This window comes from Giraffa tippelskirchi, chromosome 3 (genome assembly GCF_054371585.1).
Source record: "Giraffa tippelskirchi isolate mGirTip1 chromosome 3, T2T-mGirTip1v1.2.pri, whole genome shotgun sequence".
Classification (NCBI taxonomy): Eukaryota; Metazoa; Chordata; class Mammalia; order Artiodactyla; family Giraffidae; genus Giraffa; species Giraffa tippelskirchi.
This window is the reverse complement of record NC_137277.1, coordinates 152,336,845-152,362,582: the sequence shown is the minus strand read 5'-3', so window position 1 is coordinate 152,362,582 and position 25,738 is coordinate 152,336,845. Positions and strand designations below refer to the sequence as shown.

The window sequence follows — 25,738 nt, the reverse complement described above, 5'->3', positions numbered from 1 at the left end:
TGCCTTATTGAGGATAAGTTGCTCTTTTCAAGGGGCATGATGGCACGTGTGAATGGCTCTGGGGGCACTGGGCTTTCACCTTCTTTCTTACAATCCCCAGAAGAATGATTGCTATTGGCAGGGCTGTTATTTCCTGTTGTTGCAGTAATCTCTTTCCTCCTTCCTAGGCAATCCCCATCCTTAAAGTAGACTGTCCCAATTCCCCAGGCCAAGTCACCTTCTTGGCTGCCTCTTTTGTTTCTAGGCAGTCCACAGACTTGCTGCCTCATTCAAAATCCTACATCAGCCTACCCTCAAAACAGCAATGCTGAGTTATGATTATCTCTGTGTGTTTTGTCTTTTAATATCAACCCTTCAAATTTGCACGATGGATAGAGCTAACGGGGTCTTCCCTGGTGGCTCTGTGATAAAGAAGTCGCCTGTAACACAGAAAACGGGTTTGATCCCTGGATCAGGAAGATCCCCTGGAGGAGGGCATGGCAACCCACTCCAGTATCCTTGCCTGGAGAATCCCATGGACAGAGGAGCCTGGAGGACTATAGTCCATAGGGTCACAAAGAATTGGACCCAACTGAATAACTTAGCAGGCAGGCAGGCATAGAGCTAACATTCACGTTTTTGTGTCGATTTCTGGAGGATGTGGTACCGTCCGTTGTGAAATACTAAGCTGGGAAGTATGAAACAGATTTGAGCTGTAATGGTCCTCCCCATTCTCGTTCTGACTTCTGGTGGCCAGCTCTCTGGAAGCCTTTCTTGGAGCAGTTTTCATGGTCAACCCAATAGGGCTGAGTGGCAGCTTTAGCACTGGGGACCTAGCTATCTAAAGGAATTCCCAGATCCCCCACTGGCCAAGCCACTCGATGGCTTCCTCATTTTCATATCCAGAGGATGTTCTTCTTTGAAATTAATTTTTATTGGAGCATAGTTGCTTTACAATGTGTGTTAGTTTCTATCGTACAGCAAAATAAATCAGCCATACATATACATACATCCCCTCCGTTTTGGACTGCCATCCCATTCAGGTCACCACAGTGCAAATCCATAGCATGTTATATATAAGTGCTAAGTCACTTCAGTCGTGTGCGACTCTGTACGACCCCGTGGACTGTAGCCCGCCAGGCTCCTCTGTCCATGGGATTCTCCAGGCAAGAAGACTGGAGTGGGTTGCCATGCCCTCCTCCAGGGGATCTTTCTGACCAGGGACTGAACCCGTGTCTCCTGCACTGGCAGGCGGGTTCTTGACCACTAGCACCACCTAGGAAGCGCCCATAGCATGTTAATCATACCTTGATACTTACTCACTCTGCCTCATATTATAGTTTATACCTTTCACGTTCCGTATCTATTTACACATATGCATTCAATAACATCAACTGTGCACCTGTTATGTGCTGTCTTCTCCCCGGAAGAGCACCAACACCCATTTCCTTCCTTTCTCTCTTCCCTCTCCCCACTGCTCCCCAGCAGATGATGGTATAATGAGCGGTCCATCGTTGCTGGGGTCACTAACTAACCTGAATCTCGCATAGGACTCAACGGAAAGTGGCTAAGGCTATCTGCAAGTCTCGCACCAGTCCCGAGCCACCCGACACACAGATTGTCAGTCCCCATGACCTCAAGTACTCAGGAGCATGACCACCCGTGGCAGACGGACCTTCTCAGGAATCGTGCCCTGGGACAGTCCCCGCTCCCACTCTGGCTTTACACAGTTCCTTCAGCTCCACCCCTTTACTGGATCCTACGATTTTGTTCTCAGGCAGACAAATCGGGCAAATATTTAGACAGAGTGGATATAAAAAGTGCTTTCAGCAGCTACCACTTCCTTTCAAGAATTGTTTGGCGAAAAAGAAAATATATATGAATAGTTCCCCTCACACTGAACTCAACAGGCGCCGGGCTTTGGGCTCCTTGATGACAAGGCTGACAGCCTCCCCTTTCAGCAGACTCTGCCCACGAGTTGTAAAACATGGGCTGCTGGAGAGGGAAACACAGTCCTAGATGGGGCGGGAGCCCCCGGGGTGGGGGGATGGGCAGGGGTGAGGGGAGAACTGGAGGACAGGCGTCACTTAGCCTCAAGTTAATGAGCTCACACATCGGAGGGAAGGATACGCTGCTCTGAGTGCTTCCGTGGAGATGCTGAACCAGCGTCTTGTGAATCAAAGTTGTCTCTACCCAGTTAGGGAGAGTAAGCATTAGCCCATGTTCTCAGGGTCTAAAAGTAATCTAAGGGGGACCTAATGGAAAGCAAGCAGTCAACTTAAAAATCCTCTGCTTCTTCTTCTGCTATCTTTTTCAGGGAGTCAGCTTCTTCGGCACTTAGGAAGTGGGGGTTCAATGGATAGACGTGATACAGTGGATCAGCAGGGGGAATTTCTAGGAGTCCTGCTAGTCATAGCCGACTCTGTGCGGCCCCATAGATGGCAGCCCACCAGGCTCCCCCATCCCTGGGACTCTCCAGGCAAGAACACTGGAGTGGGTTGCCATTTCCTTCTCCAATGCATGAAAGTGAAAAGTGAAAGTGAAGTCACTCAGCTGTGTTTGACTCTTCGCGACCCCATGGACTGCAGCCTACCAGGCTTCTCCGTCCATGGGATTTTCCAGGCAAGAGTACTGGAGTGGGGTGCCATTGCCTTCTCCGTCTAGGAGTCATATTTGGATCTAAAATTACTGCATGATTCCATTGGTGGTGGGGTCACTAAGATTTTTAGAGACTGAAACGATTATGGGGACATGTGGTTCTAAAGAAAGGCTATTTAAATTACGAAGTAATTTGGAGGAAGTTCAACCAAGTTTTGCTTTCACCATGAAGATTACTGAGATTAAAAACACACACACACACACACACACACAAATCAGATTTTTTCCAAATGTGTTTTTCTATGTACTAGATGCCCCTACTCTTTTGTTGTCACAAACACCCAACACTAACCCTGCAGCTCGCCCTTTTAAATTGGCTGGAAACTTAAATGGGTCAACTCAGATGGTCTCCAGGCTCACCTTGGACACTCTTCCCTCCATCAACTCTCTCAGGCTGGATAAAACTGGAACCCTGACCACGTAGGTCAACCCACTGGGCTTCGTCTATGAACACGTAACTATTAGGCAGATCCGATACACAATGCACCGTGGCCAGACACAGGTGGCGACGGCGGAGTCCCTGCTTCTCCCCACCCACGACCGCACTGACCTGTCTTGAAGATCTCATAGCGCAGGGAGAAGCCTGCCCCTTGCCGGGCGTAGTCGGAGGTGAACTTGATGTAGAGGACCGAGCCCGAGGAGATGATGGTGGGTGGGGCGATGTTCCCACAGTGCTTTCCCAGGAGATCTGCGGATTCGCTGTCCCCATCTCGAATCTCAATGAAGTCATACCTGGGTGCAGACAGCATAAAGGGGCACGTATGAGCAAAGATCACTGCTAGGAGATGAAATGGACTACTGTCTCCCTCCAGCTCAGGTGCTCTCCATCCACTTCTAGACATTCAGGTGTTCTGGATGGATAAACAAAGGGCACTTAGCTTTACTTGTAGAGACTAGCAAACACAGATATAAGAAGTTGCTTTACTAAAGCCACAGAGAATGAGCACCTCTGTGCATGGCTAGACTTTAAGGCCTTATCTCTTGCTCACATAAGAGCAGTAGCATCAAATTGTCTCAAACATTTTCTTTTTCTTCATTCGGTAGCACCATTTTTATTTCCATCGTGATCTATCTGAATCTTAGTCTTTTCTTCTTGGCTCTGTGTCTCCGCATGTGAGCATCAATTACTTCATCTGTATGATGCAGATAAAGATATCCACTTCAGGGGGCTGGGACGGAGATGGAATGAAAAAAATGTAAGGAAGGTGCTGGGCACCGAGTGAGGCACATGGTGGATGTTTCAGAGAGATTTATTTTTTTGCCTCTTTCCCAAGTTTCAGTTCTCTCCTGGGTCAACCCTTCTTTTCTTTAACTGTTAGTAATAAAGACTTCCCAATCGTGTGCCATCTCCCTCCCTGAGATGACTCTTGAGAAGTTCACATCAGCAGTGTCTATCTGGTCAACAACACATTTTTAAAAGGAATCAGCACAGTATTAGATAAGGCAACAAAAACCTTTCTCCAAAAGCAGGGGGTGAATCCCAGGGGACCCAGCTTCTCTGCACACATAACTATTAGTCTCAGCAAGAGGCTGAGCGGGCTGTCTTCCTTACCCTGAAGACGTGAGCTCATTTCAAACAGAATCAAACTGGCCTGGGTAGGGGGAGACACCTCAAAGACATCCTTGGCTAAGTTCACAGGACTGCACAAGTACTGTGCCATTTTATCTGTACAGATGCACACTTTCAGCTTCAACATGTGGTCTGGCAAGCCTCACTGTCCCAAGTCTGTGGTCTTCATCTGGGCTCCTGGGGAACACCCTGTCACAACTGCTGACGTGGAAAATTTCTTCCCTACCAGCTCCCTCAAATTGCTGGCCACTGTACCATTATTTACTGAAAGCCATCCATCTCCTTCTCCCACCCTGGTTATGTATTTTGCATCAAGCTATTAAAACAACATGTACAAAATCTCTTCCACTGGGGAAAAGAGAGGGACTGGAAAGGCTATCCTCCCTGGGATGTACCCACCAGCTCCTGCCACATACACAGGGTCCAGGGGAGCTGGCGGCCTGCAGAAGTGGTCTGTCTGAGCCGGAGTGGTCTGAGGCCTCCTTGCAGCCCCCGGAAGCCATACTGCAGATGGCTCAGCCACTTCCAAATAAATAGGCCTTCGAAGGGAGTATATGGTGTGGACCAGGGTTAGTTCATTCTTAGACCCCAGAGGGCTGGAATTTTACAGTCAAAAGAATCACAGAAGTTGGTTAGAGTCTGGAGAAGGGAGATGGCAGGGTTTTCCCCCAGGAGCTCCAGAGAGATGGCCACAGATTGGGAAAGGCAGTGGGGGTGGGGGAATCTGTTTAGGTCTGTACTTTCAGTGTGGGAGATGATGCTGACTTTGAAAGTGCGCTTCCTCGGTTCCAAAACATAAGTGAAAAGACAGTTTCTTCTCAAAGGAAATTCCCCCAGACCTTTTGGAAAATCCCTCCTTGTTATTTCAACACTGAGATAAGCACCGCTGGACAGTCACTCTCAGCTGAGTAATGGTGATGCTTTCCTTCACAGTATGCACAATGCTGGAGCACAACTGTCCCCACTGAGCGGACAGGACCCAGTGTGCCTGCAGGGGCAAGAGCACCCCCACCGCCACCTCATTCCGCAGGTAGGCAGAACCCAGCTCAGCCTTATTGGCTGAGTTACTCTCAGGCAAGTTACTCAACCTCTCTCAGCCTCGGAAATGGAAAAATAGGAGCAAAATAGGGATGCTAGAACCTTCCTTTCAGTTTTTCTGAAATTTAAAGGACCCACATAATCTATAGAAAGTGTCAAGGACACAGACTGGCAGTGAGTGTGCACTTCGTAAGTGTTCACAGGGATTTGTTGTGTTTCTCCGCCCATTTCAGAGGGGGAAGAGGCTGAGCCATAGAGCAGAAGTAATTTTCCCTAAGAGAGAGAGCCAGTGAATGAGGTGCTGTCTAAGAGGGAATGTGCATCTGCTCAAACATTTTGGAGGGCATTTTGGCAAAAATGTGACAAAAGTTAATATATACATATTCTTTAATCCAGCAATCCCACTGCTAGGAATTTTTCCTAGGAAAATAATCAGACAATTGGGCAAAGGTGTATATGCATCTTTGTGTGTGTGTACATATTTTAAAAAGCATGGGAAAAGTGAAAAGATGCTTTGTTTATAAAAAGCATGTGTCTAAATGTCTGACAACAGTGGTGGGTAAATCAATTTTGGACATTTATAAATGGAAAGCTCCACTGCTATAACGAAAATGCTGTAGGTATAGGTGTTTTTTGTTTTTGGCCTTTAAGGAAAAATATCCACGGTATATTATTAAGTTGAAAAACAGTAGATTGTTTTAAAAGTATGCATTAAAATATATGCAAATATATAAATTTCCTTGCATATACACACAAAAAAAGCCTAAAAGACTATAGACTAAAATATTAACTGTGATGAAATATATTGATGGTGGGATATATTGATGGTGGGTGAAATATATTGATGGGGGATAATTTGTAATTTTTTGCTTTCTTCTTTTCTATTATCTGAATTGTTATAATAAATCTTCACTTCTTTAAAATACATAAAGATCCTTCTATTAAGAATTTTTTTCCCAAGTAGAAGAGTTGAGAAAAATAACCCAGCTCTCATAATTTTGCAGATAAAAAATGCACCATCATGATGACAACCAGCATCCACAAGGGCTAAATAAGACACAGCTTGTTGGAGCACCTAGGATAGTGCCAGGGACATGGCCCACACTCAATTAAAATTTTTTTTAAATTTTAAAAAGACCTCACATACGTCCAGTTGTTGTGTTGCCAGTTTCTATGAGAAGGACACAGAGAGACCCTGACATCCACCTGGCTTGCTCATTAGAAGTGGAGGGTTTTATCCGGTCACCTAATCACCCATGGAGTCATTTAGGGTATTAACAGAATCAGCAATGAAGCAAGACTACCCAAAACTTGTCATGGCTGCAAACTTGCCTCAATTTACTCAACAGATATATCACCTAAATCCTTTTGGGTAACATGGCTAGCTGTAAATACATCCTCACATATCTACATACACATTAGTGAAGGGAGGCATTTTTGAAAAAGGTTCACATAAATCAGTCATATCATACAGCTTCTCTCTGAGCCTGTTATTTAAAGGACTCTCTGGTGAATCCTTTTGTGAAGCATATAATCAGCCCTTACTTGAACTTCTTAGCAAAACTGGATTTTCCTATTAGGTTTACTTGAGGGGAAAACGACCCAGAGTTACAATCTGGCAGCTAAAATTCCCCTTCCCTTCAGCATCTGGGGTTCTGCCCTGTGGACCAACTCCAGCTCACCACCAGGTCTTCTGGCTGGGCTTTTTGTATAAAGGGCATACTCCAAATGACATGCTGACTCCACACAGAATGTCTCATTTACCTCCTGTGAGACTGACTCATTTGGGGAAATTTTTTATTATTAGGGATTTGCTACAGCTGGAGTAAATCTCTCTAGAAATTTCAGTGTTGTCAGGTTCCTTTATGAAGAGCTAGTAGAGACTTAGGAAGTTGTGGCCTTGGAATAAATATGATTTTGCATCTGGCATCTAATACCCAGCATTTGTTGGGTAAATGAATCTGGGCTGCAAACTCAGAGCTCACCCCAATGGTAGTCAAGTAGGATAACCTGAAAAGCCATTCCTCTTATCCATCTTCTGGAAGGAAACAGACACCAGCTCACAGACATATTAACTATTGTGTTTGCATTTCATTATTCCTAATCTCCCTCAAATGAAAAAATTCCTTTCAAAGCTTTAACACTACCTTTTCAAACTTTATTTATTTATTTACTTTCCTAGGCTGAAGTAGCCATCTCTACGCCAGTTCTTTTTTTTTTTTTCTCCTCCTCTCTAAAATGGTTCCCTAAGTACCTTTTTACTTTTCTTTTCACAGATCCCAACATCTGCATGTTGAGCATTTGTCTAGAGAATGCTTTCTGTACTTTCTCTCTCAACTTCAAAGTCTTCATTCCTTTCCCCAAACCCACATTTGGGGCATGGGAATCTTGACGGTGGAATTAATTTTAAGAGTCCACAGGAGAGATATGAAAAAGCAACAGTCTCATCTCTTCTTCTCATCACTAGGCAAACACGAAAAGAAGATTTTTACTTTCCATAACTCTATCCAAGCGTGATGCTACCCAGCAGGCCACCAAAGCTGGGTCAGCTGACCAAGTCTGTGCTAGAAAATTCACCAAGCAGAGGCCCTTTTCCTAGGGCCAGATGACGTGTGGCTCCATCCAGAGTCTACCTTTGTGGATGCCGCATAGAACTGCTTGTGAGGGGATTTCTGTGTTGTGGGCAGAGTCCTTAGCTGCTCCAATGCTGTGTCCATTCTATGGGATTTGTCTATATGGCTGAGCACCTATGCACCCAAGTCCTGAAGCCATAAACTTTGCCAACCAGGCAATGCCTCCTTTCATGCTACTTGCATTATGAAATGTCTAAGCCATCACGTTTTGTACATGGCAAGCTCTTTCCAGCCCCTGGGCCTTTGCACTTGCTCTTCCCTCTGTCTGCAATACTCTTTGTTAGCTTTTGCTCTGGCTGGTACCTTCTCATTCTTTTGAGTGCAAATGTCACCTCCTCGGAGAAGCCTGCCCTGACCATCCCATTTCAGCTGGCATGCCCTTATTCTCTACCTCACCTGCTTTCATCGCCTTTATGGCTGTTACCATAATCTGGAAAGGTCTTGTCAATATACTTTATTTGTTTAGGATCTGGGGCCTGCACTAGACAACCAGGACCATGAGGGTGAGAAACTCACTTTTTATGGATGAATTTATAATATTGGGTTGGCCAAAACGTTCATTTGGGTTTTTCACGATGGAAAAACCCAAATGAACTTTTGGGCCATCCCGATATTTGCATGGTGCCTGGCACATAGGAGGGCTCACTAACTTTGTGTTGAGTGAATAAATGAATGAGGGAACCTAAGGTTGATGTTATATGTTAAAAAGGATAAACTCTGCTTTCTGAGGGGTTGGATATGTAGGTTTGTTTTCTACTCTGCCTTTGTGTGCCAGCGCACTCACTGAGCTATTCTGGTTGTATCTGGAAACCAAAATGTTGCCTCGTGACTTGAAAACACGAAATATAACATTTTGAGTGGAAGAAACATCTCAAATCATGCTGACAGCATTTTCACTATTAGCGGCAAACAAATCAACTATAATTAAAATGCTGTCAAAGTGATTTGAGATTTTTCTCACAATTTCAAAGTTCCATATTTCATGAGTAGATTATCCAGGCCAGAGAATTTATCACCTCCTGGAGTGCCTTTCTTCCAGGAAGCTCAAAGACATCTACAAACACTGTCTTATTAATCCTTACATTAAAACCTGCGGGGAAAACAGGAGGAAAAAACAACACTGTCATGCACAACTTTCCCAACAAAGAAGCTGCCTGAGATCCTAAGAGGCTGTGGGGCAGGTCTGCATGATGCTAAAGTTTCTAGTCAATTCAGGTCCAAAGCCAGGCTGCCTGGTCTCCAGCTCAGTTGGGACACCCAGCTTTTCTGTAGAAATTAGCTAGCTGTCAGGTTGGGTTTTTTAAGAAGTCTTTCCATTTCCTTGAATTTCACCCTTTCACTGGTGCCACACACACATTTAAGAAGAAGCTGGCATATCAATGGGAAGAGCTCCCACTTACTGAGCATTCCTAATGGGCTAGATCCTCGCTCTATTTAGATACCATTTCCTTTAACCCTCACTTAATACACACCAGACCCCGATATGATAACTGTCCATTCGCAGATGTACAGGGTGAAGCTAAGGGAGGCTAACTGACCTGCCCAAAGTCACAACATGAGGAAAGGTCAGAGTAGGCTTGGCCCATGCAGTCTCACTCCAGGGAACACTGACATTGCCTCCATCCTTGTCCTCTCTGCTGAGGAGAGATCAGAGTGATGGGCATGCCAGATTTCCAGAGCACTACACCATTAGAAGGTGCGGGTGCAAAGCACGCTTTCCGTCTCAGTTCGAGACTTCACAGAATCTCACTCTTTTAATTTAGCTGTTTGTTTAACAATGCCAAATTTAATAGACAAATCACCCATAGAAGCATGGAGTAGATTTGGAATTCGTGGTTTTGAGTCTCATCAGTAGAAATCCAGCTTCTAAGTGTTCAGATGGGATAACATTAATTTTTGTAAGTGAAGTATTTTTATAAGCACATATATACCCATATGTGAACATATGGCCTGAGTGAGAAAACAGTATCCTGTGTACTTACACGCTCTCAAATACCATCTAGAGCATACATTTTTAAGCCCATGAATTTCCAGTAGGGTCCACAGATGAATTTTACTAGATTGGGAAACCCCTACAATTATATGCAGAAGTTTTGTTGGTTTGTGTATGCGCACATTTTCCTAGGGATGGAGTCTGTGACCAAAAAAAAAAAATGTTTCAATTGCATAGAAACATATCTGTCTACAAGGGTGTGTATAGTCTGGGAAATGCATACTCTGTATGTATACTCTGGTTTTGTGGACAGATTCAGCTAGTTTCTGGCACATGCTAGTGGTATGACTTCAGGCATTTATCTTCTCTATGTCTCAGTTTTTTCATCTATAAAATGTAAATAATAATTTCCCCACCTTGTGGGATTGTTGAAAGGTTCGTAAAGGTCTACACAGGCCTGAAACAGCACCGGATGCCTTAAAAACCACCTGAGAGGCACTGGCTATTTTTATTATTACTTGGATTCTACAAAACAGTGTGGCAGACTTGGGGGAGAGAAGAGTTACACACACACGACGCTCTGGAAACTGAACAGGTGACAATGAAGTGAAAAGTCATAACTTTAGAGACAGTCTATGCCCCCCAACCTCCATGCTATAGAGGGCGGTTTCTAAACACCCTCCTCCTGTACAAACCCATCCACAGTGCTTCATCACTTGAGGCGCTGAGAATTCCTTTCAGCCTCGTTTCCCAGCCCAGGCTCTGGAACCAGCCAGCCAGGCTGGGTTCAAAGTCAGCCTCGCTGCCCCTCACATGTGCTGGATCTTGAACAACTAGGCACTGAACCCCCAGATTGGGTGAGTTAATACATATCAACATCTCAGCACAGGGCTAGGCACATAGTAAACGCTCAATAAACAATTGGTTAGTTGTGACTGCTGCTGTCATTATTATTATTACCTGTTGTTCTCTAACTTCATATCCCTGTTATGTCTTATCTAACTTCTTTATTATGTGCTATCTAACCTCATGGACTCACACACTGCATCGGTTTGGGTATTTGCCTTGGTGCCGAGCGCTGTTTTAATACCGGTTGTTGGCACTTTCATTTTCTTCCTTTATTTCTTCCCACCCCAAATCTCTGGTATTTTGAGCTTCTTCACAGTCCCCTCGGAGCCCAGGTCACCAGGGCTCTTCATAAGGGAGGAAATCTGACCACCCAGCAAAGGAAGTATGCAAAGAGAACAACTCAAAAGAAACTGGAGGAATTATTGCAAAAAACCTTGAAGGCAAGAAAATGGAAACTACAAATAACATCTATTTATAATTACTGGTTGTTTTTCCGCAGAAGCCCTGGGATGAGGGAAAGGGCCCGCCGGTCTCATTGTTTCTGGCAGAGCAGGCTGCCAAGAACGCCTTGCAACGTGAGGAAGGAGGCCGCTCCAGACAGTGTCTGATAAGTCTCACTGCAGATGAACTTTCAGAGAATCAAGGGCGCACAACAAAGCCCGCATCATCTCTCCCCTGATCCTCTGGCCTAGCACCCCTCTCTCCACTGCCCGACTCCCCAGCAAGCACATTCCTCAGGCCCCAAGGCCACATATCTGCTCTGTTCCTGGAGACTGGCTTGGATAGGACGTGTTTGTTTATGTAAGGAAGGATTTTTCGAAGCAACCAGTGCCAGTGTGAAGTTGAAGGTTTTTGGGCAGGCTGTTTTCAGCACGACTGTTGAGTGTTTCTTTCTGTCTGTCCTTTGCGTCTATAAAATCCTCATCCTCTGCCATCAGCTTAAAGGACCCCATGCTGGCATTGTGTAATAATACCAGAGTAGAAAGTAGGAAAGAGTTGCCCACAGTTTGTCTCCATTCACCAGCAGACTGGGGCTCGGATGGGAAGGTGAACCCTTTCCAATCCCAAGGGCCAAGGGCCAGAGATTTGCTGAATTGTTCTAAGCTGGCCTAGGTCAACTGCACGTGCCTCAGTTTGCCTCATCTCATAAATGGGTATAAGGACCATGTGTCTGTGCCTCTCAAGGCTGACAGGTAGGGGCAGAAGGTAACTGGAACCCACTAAGAGGAAATCAGAGTGCACCATTCCTGGGTCTGGTGTGCAGGCAGCATCCCTGAACTTGGCTGGGTGAATGGTTCCCTGCGGGATGGGTGCTTACTCACCCTGGCTCCCAGAGGGTCTAATTGTGAGAGTGACTCATAACCTTTCCATCTGTCCGAAAAATGGGAGCCTGCTGGGAACGAGGTGTGCTGAGCTCCAGGGAATCTGTCAGCATCAAAAAAATCCTTTATGTTTTTTCCAGGGATCAAGGGAGTTCTCAAAGGTTTTTCTGTCTTCCTTTGCTAGCTTCCAGCTTCCATAACAAAAGTCAAAAAATACAAAACTTGCCTGAAAAACGTGCCATGTGGAAATCCAAGCAGGGGACAGTTTGAGAAGTAGGTGTGACCGGGCAGGTGTGAAGAGCGCTATCTTTGCATTTCCTTTACTCGGAGCTTCAGGTTACAGAGCTCAGAGCTTCTTCCTGGCTCCAGGGGCAAACTGGTCACTACTGTGCAAAAAGCACTGGGGTGTGGAAATGAGGGGCCTGCACTAATGTCCTGGCAGAAAGGGACGGCTGCCACGCCGGGGTGGAGATTCTCAATAGAGTGTTCGGTGGCCAGTCAGCTGGGATGGCTTCTACCTCTCAAACCACCACTGGGTAACAGCTTTCTTCGACAACTGTGTTCTGAAGGTCCTGTGGCTGCTGGAGCAAAAGCAGGCCTGTCCACTCAGGGCCCATTATAGCACTCGCCTCTCCGCATCACAGAAACACATTCCTCTATCCTGAAAGAATCAGCTGCCATTTGTGGGGGAGTAGAAGCTGTGAAGTTCAGAATAACGGGTGCTCTTGGCTGAAGGCTCAGTAAGACCGGGAAGAAATACGGCTAGAAAGGACATCAGCTTCTACAAGAAAGGGAACCAGATTGCAGGAAGTCTTCTCACAGGATGGGAACAGTGTGAGTCAGACCTTGAAGGACCTTTATCCCACAAGCCAGAGCAGACTGTTTGCTGTGTGCACGGAGCAGTTGGCTGGCTGAGACGGCCATCACATTGCAGTGGCTGGTGGGACTCTCACATCGTGGGAAGGAGCATCAGTGTCAGGGATGAGCTGTGGGGGCCACACAAGCATAAGGGGCTTTACGGGCAGTAAGGCAATGGAGATGCTCAGAAGAAGAGTCAGTACCCCAACAGCAGCCTGCCCTGAGGCTAGGACTAAATCCTGTATCTGATCGGACCTCACTTTCCCAGCAGATAAGACCAAAAAATAATAATAATAATAATACTTTCTTACCCTCCGACCGCTCTCAAAGGGATGACGCACAGAGAAATCACTTTGAACTTTTAGATGAAAGGTGCTCTATAAACCCAAGGTCTCATCAACTGTAATTGTTACGGTAATTATTTTAATGATAATAATGATGATAATGGGTGGAAGGGGTGGGTTGGGAGGAAACCTCCTACCTTGAGACAATGGAACCCCACCTCATTAGAACCCACATCACGGATTCCTTCTGCTTCTAGTTCTCAGCCCTCTCTTTCAAACTGCCAATTCCTGGGCTGAAATATTATTTACTCCTTTCCTTTCCAATAAAACAATTATTTGTTCCACCGTTTTCCCTCTCACTCACTCTCTGGTGTGTCTGGCTTCGCCCTGACAGCTCAGCCATGGACTGTTTACATGTCTCGCTCACCCTCCAAGACTCCGGTTCAGCTCCATTCACACTAAAGGCAGGAGAATTCTCTCTGTGTGAGGAATCAATTACTTCTGCTGACACTCTATTACTAGCCCTCACATCTTCGGATTCCAGATGAAGAGTGAGGTGTGGGGGAACGGCAGGGAATTTGAAGAGGATGGGGCGGGGCTGGAGGGGACACGGGAGGAGGAGGCGGATGACAAGGAGGCAGAAGGAAACAATTGAGACTCAGGCCTCTCAGCTTGTATTTAAAGACACAGAAAGATCACTCTCTCTCCTTGACTGCCCTGTCGGCATCCGGAGGTGAGCAGATGGCAGGAAGAGGCAAAGAAAAGGTATAAGAAGAAAAAAAAAAATCCATGTCCAGGATATCCTAGGAAATCAGAGAGGCCCCAAATACCTAAGCCTTGGGAAAGCAGATGACAGCTCTGGGCACAAGGACACAGGTATCCTAAGGCAGCTAAAGCAGGCTTCAAATCCCAGCCCTACCCTTACTATCTGTGTGATCTCTCTGGGCCTCAGTAACACCATCTGTTAAATGGGAATAACAGCAGTCCCAGCCCCAGAGGGTTGTTATGAGAGTAAAATATGGCAAGTTCTTGGTGTAGTAGCACCAGGGACCTGTCGAGAGCTCAATATATATTTGCTGTTATTGTCCAGCCGACAATCCCTTCATACCACCTATAAACAAAATGCAGTCCCTAATGGGGCAGAGCTAAAAAATTTATAGAGATTGCTGAGACGCTTGGCTACAAAGCCAGGGAAAAAAGCATATAAAAATCATGTGAATTTTCCTTTACCGTGTTGGAGTTTTTTGCTGCCCTTCTAAACCTAAGCCTAGCTCACACTTTTTCTTCCTTCGTTGTCAAATTTTATTTTGAACCAGCTCACATTTTCAGGGATTTTCTTTCTAGGGAAAAAATTTTTTTATTATGTAAATGAAACACAACCATCTACTCTGCAATCAACTGAGATGAGTTGTGAGGCGTAGGTCTTATAATGAAGGACGATTATGGAAGCTCTTTTCTAGAAGGAAAGACAAGGGCAGCTAATATATATATTTTTTTTCCTGGATGATTTATCCAGGCAGAAGTAGAAGAACGGAATTACATTATCTACTGAGTTTCTCTTAATCCAAAGGTTTCAATCGCCCTGCCACTAAAAAAGGACAAAACAAAGAGAATATATTTTTTTTCGCCCTAAAGTCTCATGACTAGAAAAACCTAATTTCTCCACTTGGTCTATTTCCTTCTCCTCTTTATCCCCTCCACACCCAGAGTTCCCACTGAATTTCTTAAGACAGACTCTCTCTCGCCCAATGTAATCAGATGGGAGAATTACACAGAGTTACATGGGATGAGATCCTGGCCCTCTGGGACCTCTGGGGTTCAGAGAATGTGCCAGGGTTGAGAGGCAGAACAAGTGGGATTGTGCACTAGAAAATCTCAAGTGATTTTCTCAATCAGAAGATAAAAACGCATTGTTAGAAAGGACATCCACAATGAAGCTTGCATTTTGAGAGTTGCGATTGCAACATCGCATATTTAAAAACAAACTGCCAAAAATAACTGCTGTCCCAACTGCTCTTTAACCTTGGTAGGCGGAGGAGAACAATCTACCGTGTGTTTTCCCACTTCTTCAGCAAGCTCAGTTGCTGGGTGGAGTCCTCGGTCAAGGTTGGTGAGTGTGGGGTCGGCTGCCAGCTGAGCTCCAGTCAGCAGACCGCTCCTGTTTATTGCACCACGTACCTGGAGGGGAATCTGTTTCTGTCATTAGCAGGGTTGTTGCAATACAGACAAGTATTGCTGCTCATGGGCTCCTTGGGGGAATCAGAATATTTCTGAGGTTGGGCAGGCAGTAAATCTGTAATAATGTCATGAGTAATCAACCTGAGGGTCTCTCCTGAGTATAAGACACTCTGTTCAGCCACAGAGAACCCACTCTCTGCTTGGATTTCCAGAGGCTCAGGCGGAAACCAGCTGAAGCCACACTTCTAACTGGGCATTGGGCCCTTGTGCCCTCTATACACAGGAAAGAGACATGTATTCAGAGGGAGTTTTGTGTAGGAGTACTCTGATGCATGGAGCTTAATACAGAGTGTTACCTGGACTTCCCCAGGCCAAATCTCACTTTCAGGCATTAAATTGGTGGCGGGGGCGGTCCCTGGATAGAGGGTATGAGACTGTAGAAGCTCTGACCCGGGAGAGTGGGACAGCAGAGAGTTCCCATAATCTCTGTCTTTCCTGACCTCAACCCCTCTCTGAGATGCTAGAAGTCGTGTGGCCAGGAAATAAAATTAAATAGCACTGCCCAGGAATCTCTTTACCTTGAAGGGGGTTTGTATCAAGAAGACACAAAGATGCCCTTTCATTACTGTGGTTCCCTTCTTGTCTGGGACGTGATGCTGTCTGCCCGGGCCACCAGCCACACCCATGCCCCTCCTTTGCCTGGTTAACTTCTTCAGGATCAGTATAGCCACTGCCTCCTCCAGGCAGCCTTCCCTGATCTTTTCAGCCAACTGGATCCCAGGGCTTATATCATGCCTCCAGTCAGAATGCATGGTGTTGGTGGAGACAATTAAGCATGAGAGTAAACAGCTCAGGTTGCAAAAAAGCCGGGTGTTCCAGCTTCAAATCCCTTCTCTGCCACTTTCAAGAGTGTGACCTTGGGCCAGCTGCTTACTTCTCTGAGCCCAAGTTTCTTCATTTGTCAAATGGGAGGAGTAACAATGACTTCACTGGTTTTTGTGGCCATAGAGAGTAGAGACAAGATACATGTGGTCCATGCCCTTAGAGAACTTACATGCTCAGAATACAGGATGACAACGCACGAACAAAACACAAGCAGACCAAGACAATATGCAATGATTGGGGAATTCTGAGTAGGAGGCCCTAAAAGAGCTGGAGGAATCAAGGACTCTTAGGGGGAGGGGAGGGTATTACACAGCAGGGAGTGCTGGAGGGGAGAGGGAGGGGAGTCTGAGCCTCTGCCCTCACAGGGTCTCCTGCAGAAGTAAGGTTGTATGTGGTTGTATGTGGAGGATGCTAATTGAGTGCATGTAATCTTCGTTGGCTGGGTGGGATGGGGCCAGATGACTGAAGTCTGATATGTTCCCTCTGTTTCCTGTAGTCAACTTGTCAACCTAGGAGAATGCTCTCAAAGACAGCATCCCCTACTTTGAGGAAAACAGACACATCTAAGATTTAGATGGCTCCTCTGGCCACAGATAAACACAAGAACACTTTGTTTACTCAGCACACCTAGCTAGAGGCCAAATGTCCCCAAACCTCAAATATCCAGTATGGGGGCAGGCAATGGCTTCAAAAGAAAAGATAGTGAGCAGCTCAACTGCTGCTGAGGACCCCATGCATTGGTGCTCTTGCACTTTGTCCCTGGGAGACCACCCCAGTCGTTGCTCTGCTACGAGTGAGGCTGACTAAGGCAAACCAGAATGCTGGCCCTGGACTGTACTGGCTTGGGACAAAAGCTAGACCCCAGGACTAAAGAGGTCCAAGCGGACACCAAAACCTCCCGAGGCAAAATCCTACCCAAAATAAAAGGGTGAAAACAGGTCAGAGGGGTGTACTTATAACAGAAGCGCTATGACAGCAAGCATATAGATAGCAAAAATGTCACACACTTCCCCAAAGTACAAAGATGCTGACATGGTTGATAATGTATTGCGTATTGACATAAACAGGAGACCAAAATCTTGCAAAGTAGTCATCACTGCCACAGTTTTGCAGATGAAGACACTGAGGCTTGGGAAGTATAAAAGATCAACAAAAACTCATATCTAAATCTATCCGATCTATATATGACCTTACCTTACCCAGCCTCTGCTACAAAAAGTCAAGTTTAGAATTAGAAGCCTGAATCATTGAGAAAAAGTTAACTCACCTTAGTATTTGTTCTGTTTCAGAAGACAAGGAAGTGAGGCACATGATACAGAATGTTTTTAATCAGAGATCTTTCTAAAGAGGAATGTTTGGAGCTTTAAAGGAGGGTGTTTTAGAATCTGGAAATTTCAGTGTGGCATGGTAAATGAGATCTCTTGTGCTGAGCGCACACACACAATTATTAATATAGGTTTGTGTGTGGGTTTTTCAGCCTAACTATTCTCTCTAGTCTTCATAGTGGTTTTTGCACTTTCTGAAGGGTGTTTTTCAAGACACCATCTGGAAATAACCGGTTCTTAAAAGGACTTGGGGTTTCCCTGGTGGCTCAGATGGTAAAGAATCCACCTGCAACAGGGGAGACCTGGGTTTGATCCCTGGCCTGGGAGGATCCCCTGGGGGAGGCATGGCAACCCACTCTAGCATTCTTGCCTGAAGAATCCCCATGGACAAAGGAGCCTGGCAGGCTATAGTCCATAGGGTCACAAAGAGTTGGACACGACTGAGTGACTAAGCACAGCACAAATGGACCTAGACTCTTGGTTCTGGCTTCATCTGGGCCTCCACCAGGCCTGTGTGAGTGCTCGTAAATAAGCTTTGTATCATACACAGGTGGGGGTTTTCAAGAATACATCTATTTCAAATCTCAGAAAGGGAAAGAATATTCAAGTTTGCGTGCATGTGTTTCTAAAGCCCTAACATTCAGCTACTTGGCCGATGACTCAAGTGAAAGGCAGTAGCAGGATGCTCTTCCCCACCACAGGGAATGAAGTGGCTTCACCCTGTTTGCTCTGTCAGCCCTGAGTCCTGCCTTTCCGTCTGTCAGCCACCCTGACCTGGCGGGGCCACAGGGGTTTCCGGTTTCTGCTTGCAGTGGGTAACCAGGCCTCAGAACGGCCTATGGGTGCTGGGGGCTTGGATTTCTGGGGATGGCCAGAGTGGGGGGATGTGGGGAGCTCAGTGCAGATGGTGGCCTTGGATTGCACTGACTCAGGCAAAACCGGGGCTGGTGACTGAAAGTTTCCAAGCAGACAGCAAGTTTAAATGGAACAAAATTAGCAAGTGACGGTTAGGGGAAAAGGTCTGCCTGTCTGGGGTTTATTCACCAACGGCCTCCACCTTTAGGTTGTGGATTTCAAGGGATAGAGAGCCAAAAGCTTAGGGGCCAGTGACCAGGCTAATCCTCTCATAGCTGGGCCCACTCCCAGGTCATGGGCCATCTTTGCAGTTAATCCTGCACAAAGGAAGACAGGGAAAACAGAAGAGGGCAGGCACGTGACCACTGCCCTTTTTCCACAGGGAGGCTGTTTTCTTTTTTTTTTCCTGATGTTCTTGCTCACTTCCAGTTTGTGCAGGGGTATTGCTGCTGCATGCTCTTCTCAGAAGATCTTTGGGAAGTTTTCTCTTGGTGAGTATTCACCCTAAGGACCCTGAATATTCATTGGAAGGACTGATGATGAAGCTGAAGCTCCAATACTTTGGCCACCTGATGCGAAGAGCCAACTCATTGAAAAAGACCCTGATGCTGGGAAAGATTGAAGGGAGGAGGAGGAGGGGATGACAGAGGATGAGATGGTTGGTTGAATGGCATCACCGATTCAACAGACATGAGTTTGAGCAAACTCAGGGATATAGTGAAGGGCAGGGAAGCCTGGCATGCTGCAGTCCATGGGGTCGCAAAGAGTTGGACATGACTGAGCAACTGAACAACGACAACAAAAGGACCTTGAGAACCAAATCCAGTTGGAAACACACACCCAAAATGAAAGGAGAAGGGATGCTAGCTTCCTTTGGTAGTAACTGCTTTCCCAGCCAGAAGCTCCCTTGGAAGGAAAATGAGAGCAGGAGAGAGGAGGAACAGGACAGAACTTCTGAGACTTTAATTAGATGAACTGCTCCCTTCACAAGAAAGTGAAGCCAGGCAGCAGGGGCAAGGGGAGCCTGTTTACCCTGAACACATATGGCAGGGAAGACTTAAAACACCTCTAGGGTAAGAGACGGAGAGACCCGATGTGTCCTTCCAAGTACAAAAATTAATCAGAATGAGAGAAAAACGAGGAGTGGAGGAGAAAGGGGGGGAGAGTGAGAGAGGTAAGCACCAGATAAAGCAACATGACCCCAACAGAGTCTTGCTGACACTTTGGCACTGGGGCAAAGAGACTCCAGAAAGACCTTTATCTGACCTCCATGAACTTTTTGGTTCAAGCTAGAAGCAAGGAGTGGAGGAGTGGGGAGAAGAACAGGAAGCTACTTGATATGGATGATAAGCACCAGAAGCTTCAGAAAAACCTGTAACTTGCCTGCTTCCCCTACTCCAGCTCCCGTCAGAGACATCGTCTTGGATCCTCTGCCACCAGCGGGTTCAGAGACCTTGTGCTCGCCCCATCTCTGGGACTGAGTCCTGAGGGGAAAGGGTACCCCACAGCCCCAAACAGGGCAGAAGCATGTTTCCCTGGCTTTTCATGCTTCCAACATGTTTTAAGCCATGCTCACCAGCTCCTGAGTTTTCCCTTCAAAAACCTGGCTTCTCTCTCCACCACTATGAATATACATGAGATGACCTCTCTGCAATTTCCCTGGGAGATTTGCTGGCATAAGCATAACAGATTTTGGCCCTCATCTGAGAGAGGTGCTTAGTCAAATTTCTCTGAGCTCAGACCCAACCAAGCTCTGAGTACAGCATGCTTCAGTTTGTGCCAACTTTCTGTATCCTAGCCAAAGGCACCGGAAGCTTTATACCTTAGAAAGAAGCTCTTCTAACAGAAATTTTTGGTAATGTTCACTGGCAGGGAATTGGCAGCCCTGAGATGCTGTGCAAATATACGCAGGCTGTGCGTTTAACTTGGACAAAGAGGAACCAGTAAGTTCCCCCGTGTCATCCACTGAGTCAAGAGTGGAGACATAAGAACTCCATCTTATGACTCTTCATCACATGAGGCATACATCTGGGAAACCCTCTGGTTTTCAACAAAGACTATCTCTTGTTAAGAAAGAACTGTTATGAAGGTGCAAAGCCATCCTAGGATGATAACAATGACACTGACTCACTGAATCTCCCAATCTAGCTCTGGTTAGAGAGGAGCCTTTTCTCTTCCATAAGGAAGTGAGGGCCCAGACTGAGGCCTGTCCTTGGTACACCTCCTGCTAGCTGTCTCCTCTGTCAGTTGGTCAGTATTCACAGTGTCTTGGTCACAAGGAATGCTCATACTACTTACTAATCATAAGGGGCCACTGAAAAGTCATGAGAACCATGGCACATTCTAGGCACTCTGTTTAGAGCAAGACATGATCGTTGGTGGGCTTCCCTGGGGGCTCAGTGGTAAAGAATTCACCTGCAATGCAGGTTCAATCCCTGGGTCAGGAAGATCCCCTGGAGAAGGAAATGGTAACCCACCTCTAGTATTTGTGCCAGGACAATCCCATGAACAAAGGAGCCTGGTGGGCTTACAGTCCATAGGGTTGCAAAGAGTCAGAATGACTTAGCAATTTAACAACAACAAATGATTGTTGGCACATTCTGTCCTACAGAGAAAACTCTCATTTTTGTTTCAGTGAAGAAAGACTTTAAGGTGGAGCCCACTAGACAAGACAAAGGGCGTTCACACTCTTGACATTATAATACAATGCTGCTCCCTACCTCACTTTAACTAATAGGGACCTTGATGTTAACATAGCATTTCTTTTTTTGTTTTTGCTTTTTTTCTTGAAATCATCCAAGACTTTTATTCTATACATGATTTTTGTCATAGGCATATATACTGAATAGGGAATACCACTCTGAATGGGATTTTATATATTTTTACCTGATAGGAAACTAGAGGGATTACTGCTGTAAAATTATAGAAAATGTAGACTGGCTCACAGTCAGTAGGAATTTATATGTGGGTATAACTAGAAAGTTCCCAATGCAGTAAAATATTTTATATTTCAATAGTTGATGGAAAGTAGAACATCTTATCATGTAAGCTTCTGTAGCTACATATATCCATAGAAAAAAAGATAGCGCTCAGTTGTATCTGACTCTTGTGATCTCATGAACTGTAGCCTGCCAGGCTCCTCTGTCAATGGGATCCTCTAGGCAGGAACACCGGAGTGGGTTGCCATTTCCTTACTGTGACCAAAGCAATAAAGAGATAGAGATTACAAAAATTAGAAACTTTGTGAAAAGAAATTCCCTTTGATGAATTTGCTGTATGACTCAGGGAACTGAAACCGGGGCTCAGTAACAACCTAGAGGGATGGGATGGGGAGGGAGGTAGGAGGGAGGTTCAAGTGGGAGGGGACATAGGTAAACCTATGGCTGATCCATGTGGGTGTTTGGTGGAAACTAACACAATACTGTGAAACAATTATCCTTCAATTAAAATAAATAAAAATTCCCTTTGATGCTCACATGGAATGAGGCTAGGTGGGAGAAGTGATGGATTCCCTAGAGGAGGCTGGGAAGATGGCATTTCTAAAGTACTCACAGATGTCAATGTATGCCTGGTGTCTCCTAAAATCACACACTTTCAAAATGGTAGAACCAATGCTGTGAGCCGAGCTGAATGACCGGGGGTGACTTACTTAATTTCTCTGGGCTTTGGTTTTCTAATCTGCAAAATGGAAGTCATGATGATAATGATATCAACTTCTCAGGGCCCTTGTGAGAACTGAATGGATTGATATTTACAAAGAAATTAGAAGAGTGTTAAATAAATCCAGAGCACGAGTTTTGAGACTCTAACCTGTACAGCACAAATTCCGAGAATCAAGGTGCATCTCAGGCCTACCAGCTGCTTTCTATAAAGACCAGCTGCTGCTTCATAAAACAACAGCCTGACTCTCCATGGCTAGATGTAGAGGAAGTCTCTACTTGGGGATCTGGCTACTGTTTTATTAAGGAAGCTGCTGGGGTTCCTCCATGTGGGAACAGCAGTAGAAATGGGGAGATCTCCGGGGGGATGCAGGAGACGTGGATTCAATCCCTGGGTCAGGAAGATCCCCTGGAGAAGGAAATGGCAACCCGTTCCAGTATTGTTGCCTGGAAAATTCCATGAACAGAGGAGCCTGGTGGGCCTTGCAAAGAGTCATACACGACTGAGCACACACTCAGTGTGTGCTGAGGGGAAAGTCACTCCTAAGGTCAAGAACTGGCATGAGGTAGTCCACCTGCTGCCCCCACGTGGAATTCTCCTCTGCCAGCCTTTGAATTTAGGGTGTATTCTTTATACTCTTCACTCGATAAGTCTCTTACCTCCATTCTACAGGGTCAATTAGGCTTTGATTTCCCCTGAAAGAAATAAACCTCTTGAGGTTTCTCTCTGGGGCCAGGATATACCACTGTTCTGCAGGTCCTGGGGCCAGGGGGTGCTGCCACGGGGTGGAGGGTGTGGCAGGAACCCGGAGGTGGGTGGGAGGGTGTGTCTCATGGATGTACAGGGCAGAGGGCGGCGCTTACTTGCAGTCGTGCTTCTCGATTTCGAAGTGAGGGTTGAAGTTGAGGACAATCTTCTGGTTGGGTTCGGGGGCATAAACAATCCACTCGCAGTTCTGGTGGGATGGATAATCCTGGGGGTAACCCGGGGAGGTGATGTAGCCGGCGTCTTTGGAATTCAAACGACCTCCACAGGGTTGATCTGGAAGAGAAGGCAGACAAGAACTTCAAATATGTTACAGGCTGTTTTTTTCCTCTCCTTGTTTCTCTTCTCTACCAGTGGCTGATTAACACTGTTTTACAGACCTTTTATGGCAGTCCAAAAGACTAACCTACTTACTCATTCAGTGGAAGAGATTATTTCAGCTCATTCTCCCCCCAACTCACCCAGCCACACACACATACAACACACACACACACACATTCTCTCCAAAATGAAAATATTCCAGAAGTCATAAATATTCCCAATTACATGGGCTGATATTAAAAAAAAAATAACTGTAAACTTGACATGACTCCCTTCTTGTTCCTGTCTCTCCTGCTTGGCCCATCTTCTTCTCGTTCAAACCTTGCATCTCTATCTTTATCTCATAAATCCTTCATGTTATTCGATGGTGTCTCTTAGCTCAGCCCAGCCCAGCAGTCAGAAGTAGACTCCGGGAACCGACAACAGTGGTTTTGTGGTGCCGACCCACAAGCGAGCCTGGTAACAATTACATGTGATACGGAGGAAGCATATTCAGTTTTGGGCCAGAACAGGCCCTGGAGGGTGATTTCAGCATTTTTTTTTTAAAGAAAGAAAAAGCAAAACCCCCAAACACTTAATTCCACATGCACCACAAATTTGATTTATTATTTCATTACACACTGAGTGGAAAAATCTGCATTAGGGAATCTACTGGCTCTGATCTCAGAGTTTTGACAAAGGTGCTTTGTGCTGAGTGGACGCCTGTGTTTTCTCTGAGCTTTCTATCCACTGTCCTTCCTGCCTGGTCACCACCAGCAGAGTGTGCTGCTGCTTTGTCCAGGGGTGACCAGCCATTGGAAAGGCAGCTGCAGGGGAGTAACTGCCAACCCCCACCTGCCAGCAGTGCCCGGCTGGAGGTAAACAGCTTTGTGGGGGCCGGGAGGGAAGCAGGCAAGCTTCAAAGGCAGAAAAGGTGGGTGATGACATTTGATGCATCTTATATTTGGGAGTGAAGTTCTGTCATCCCCAGGAGGGGTTCTTAGGAAATGAGAAGGGGGGGTGTGCTTAATCCCACAGTAGAACAGAAGACGGGAAGGCACAAGAGACCTAGAAATATTCAGAAGCCTCTCAGAGACCTTCCTAAGATGTGTGCCTCTCTTAGCATCAATCACGATTTAATATCGCCATCTGCATGGAGCAGCACGGGTCCGTCAATTATGCATTCCAGCTCAGCAGCTACCCAACAGGATGGGGGCTTTCTCCTGTGTTCCCTCTTTGAGGAAAGGGTCATGCATTTTTTAACTCTACAGGTGCACTCTCCTCTTCCCCGTGTCGGTTGGTATTACTGTCTTCCAGACCTTTGCTTTAGATTACCAGCTTGACAGGCTTTAAATGCATAAAAGATGGGCATGCCGCACAATGGTGGTTGGGACACACAAATCCATGCAAGTAGCCTTTTAGGCATCGCGCCTCCAAGAGCTCAAACTGTGCCGCAGTCGAGCTGCCCAGAATCTAATGGATTCAGGTTCCATTTCCTACTGGGTGGAAAACAAAAGCAGGCCATTTCCTCTGGTTAGCAGAGACCACATCATCCTCTAACTAATGACCCCACGCCCTCCCCAGGCCAGGAGGACAATGGGCCCAGCCTTCCAGCCAGACGGAGATGAAGCCAGCCAGCGCTGGAGCTGGGTGCCACCCGTCCCCCCTGCAGCCAATCTTGCAGGCTTTCCAGGGGTCCACACCACTCAGCCATGCTGGGCACCCAGAGTCTTCCAACAAGGTCAAACTGTGGCCCATTGGTCTTTGCTCACGGGTGGGAAATTGGGCTGAGAGTGGCCCTCTGAGGAAGTGGAGCTGTCCGGATTTAGATCACCACCTGCCTGGACTAAACTGGCAGGAGAGGAAATTTTCTACTGGGTGCAGCTCCTCTGCCAGCTGTTGTGCTGAAACTACAGCCCTGCTCCTGGCTCACCCCAAACCACACCTTTTAACGCAGAACTCATCACAGGGCATCTGAGCTGAGCTCCTGTTTTGTCATCCAAACTCCCTCCCTTCTTTCAGCATCCCTTCCCTGTTTCCCTCCCATTACTCCTGAAAGAGGAAGTTTTCTTCCTCAACTCCCTGCCTCCCAAGTTTAAGCTTTTAGTACTAAGACAAGGCACACATAATCAGCAATAAAGACAGGAAACTTCTTCGTAAGAAGGTTTCGTTTCTCGCCCACATCAGGAGTAATCATTTCTCACTTAAAAAAAAAATTAAGCTGTATATATCCCATAGTGGACAGTCTACATTTTCTGCTGTTAAACTCACTTAACCAGAGGAAATAGGAGTAACTCATTTCTTTTCTCCTGTTCTTTCTTTATCTGAAGAACACCAAGGCACTTATTAAAATATTTAAGAACTCGTTAAAACATCTGCTTTGCTTGCATGGAGTTAACCTTTTCAATATCCAAACATTTATAAACTCACATTCTTGTTTGGATGGCACGTACACTCAGAAACACACACACACACACACAGATATTGAACACACATCCGGGACACATAATTATTAGAAATTCACACTTCAGTCCTATACACACATTCACACCCTCTCATAAAATATCACACATCATTTGCACAGACATACATCCACCAAGATAAATACTAGAATATCCATCTCTATTTTTCTTGGAGATAACTGAA

At 46.0% G+C, this 25,738-nt stretch overlaps 1 protein-coding gene across 13 annotated transcripts in view; it reads right to left on the bottom strand.

The window, feature by feature from the left end:
• The window catches only part of NRP2 (neuropilin 2), a 121,423-nt gene that overhangs the window by 81,336 nt on the left and 14,349 nt on the right, over positions 1-25,738 (bottom strand). For all 13 annotated transcript variants that reach the window (XR_014078976.1, XM_081577749.1, XM_081577750.1 and 10 more), the window contains exons 2-3: positions 22,891-23,068; positions 3,188-3,369 (exon numbers count right to left, since the gene is read on the bottom strand). Coding sequence is in view for 12 of the 13 variants with exons in the window: in XM_081577749.1 (XP_081433875.1) it covers positions 3,188-3,369; positions 22,891-23,068 (360 nt within the window). In the remaining variant the exon portion in view is untranslated. The remainder of the gene's footprint in view (positions 1-3,187; positions 3,370-22,890; positions 23,069-25,738) is intronic.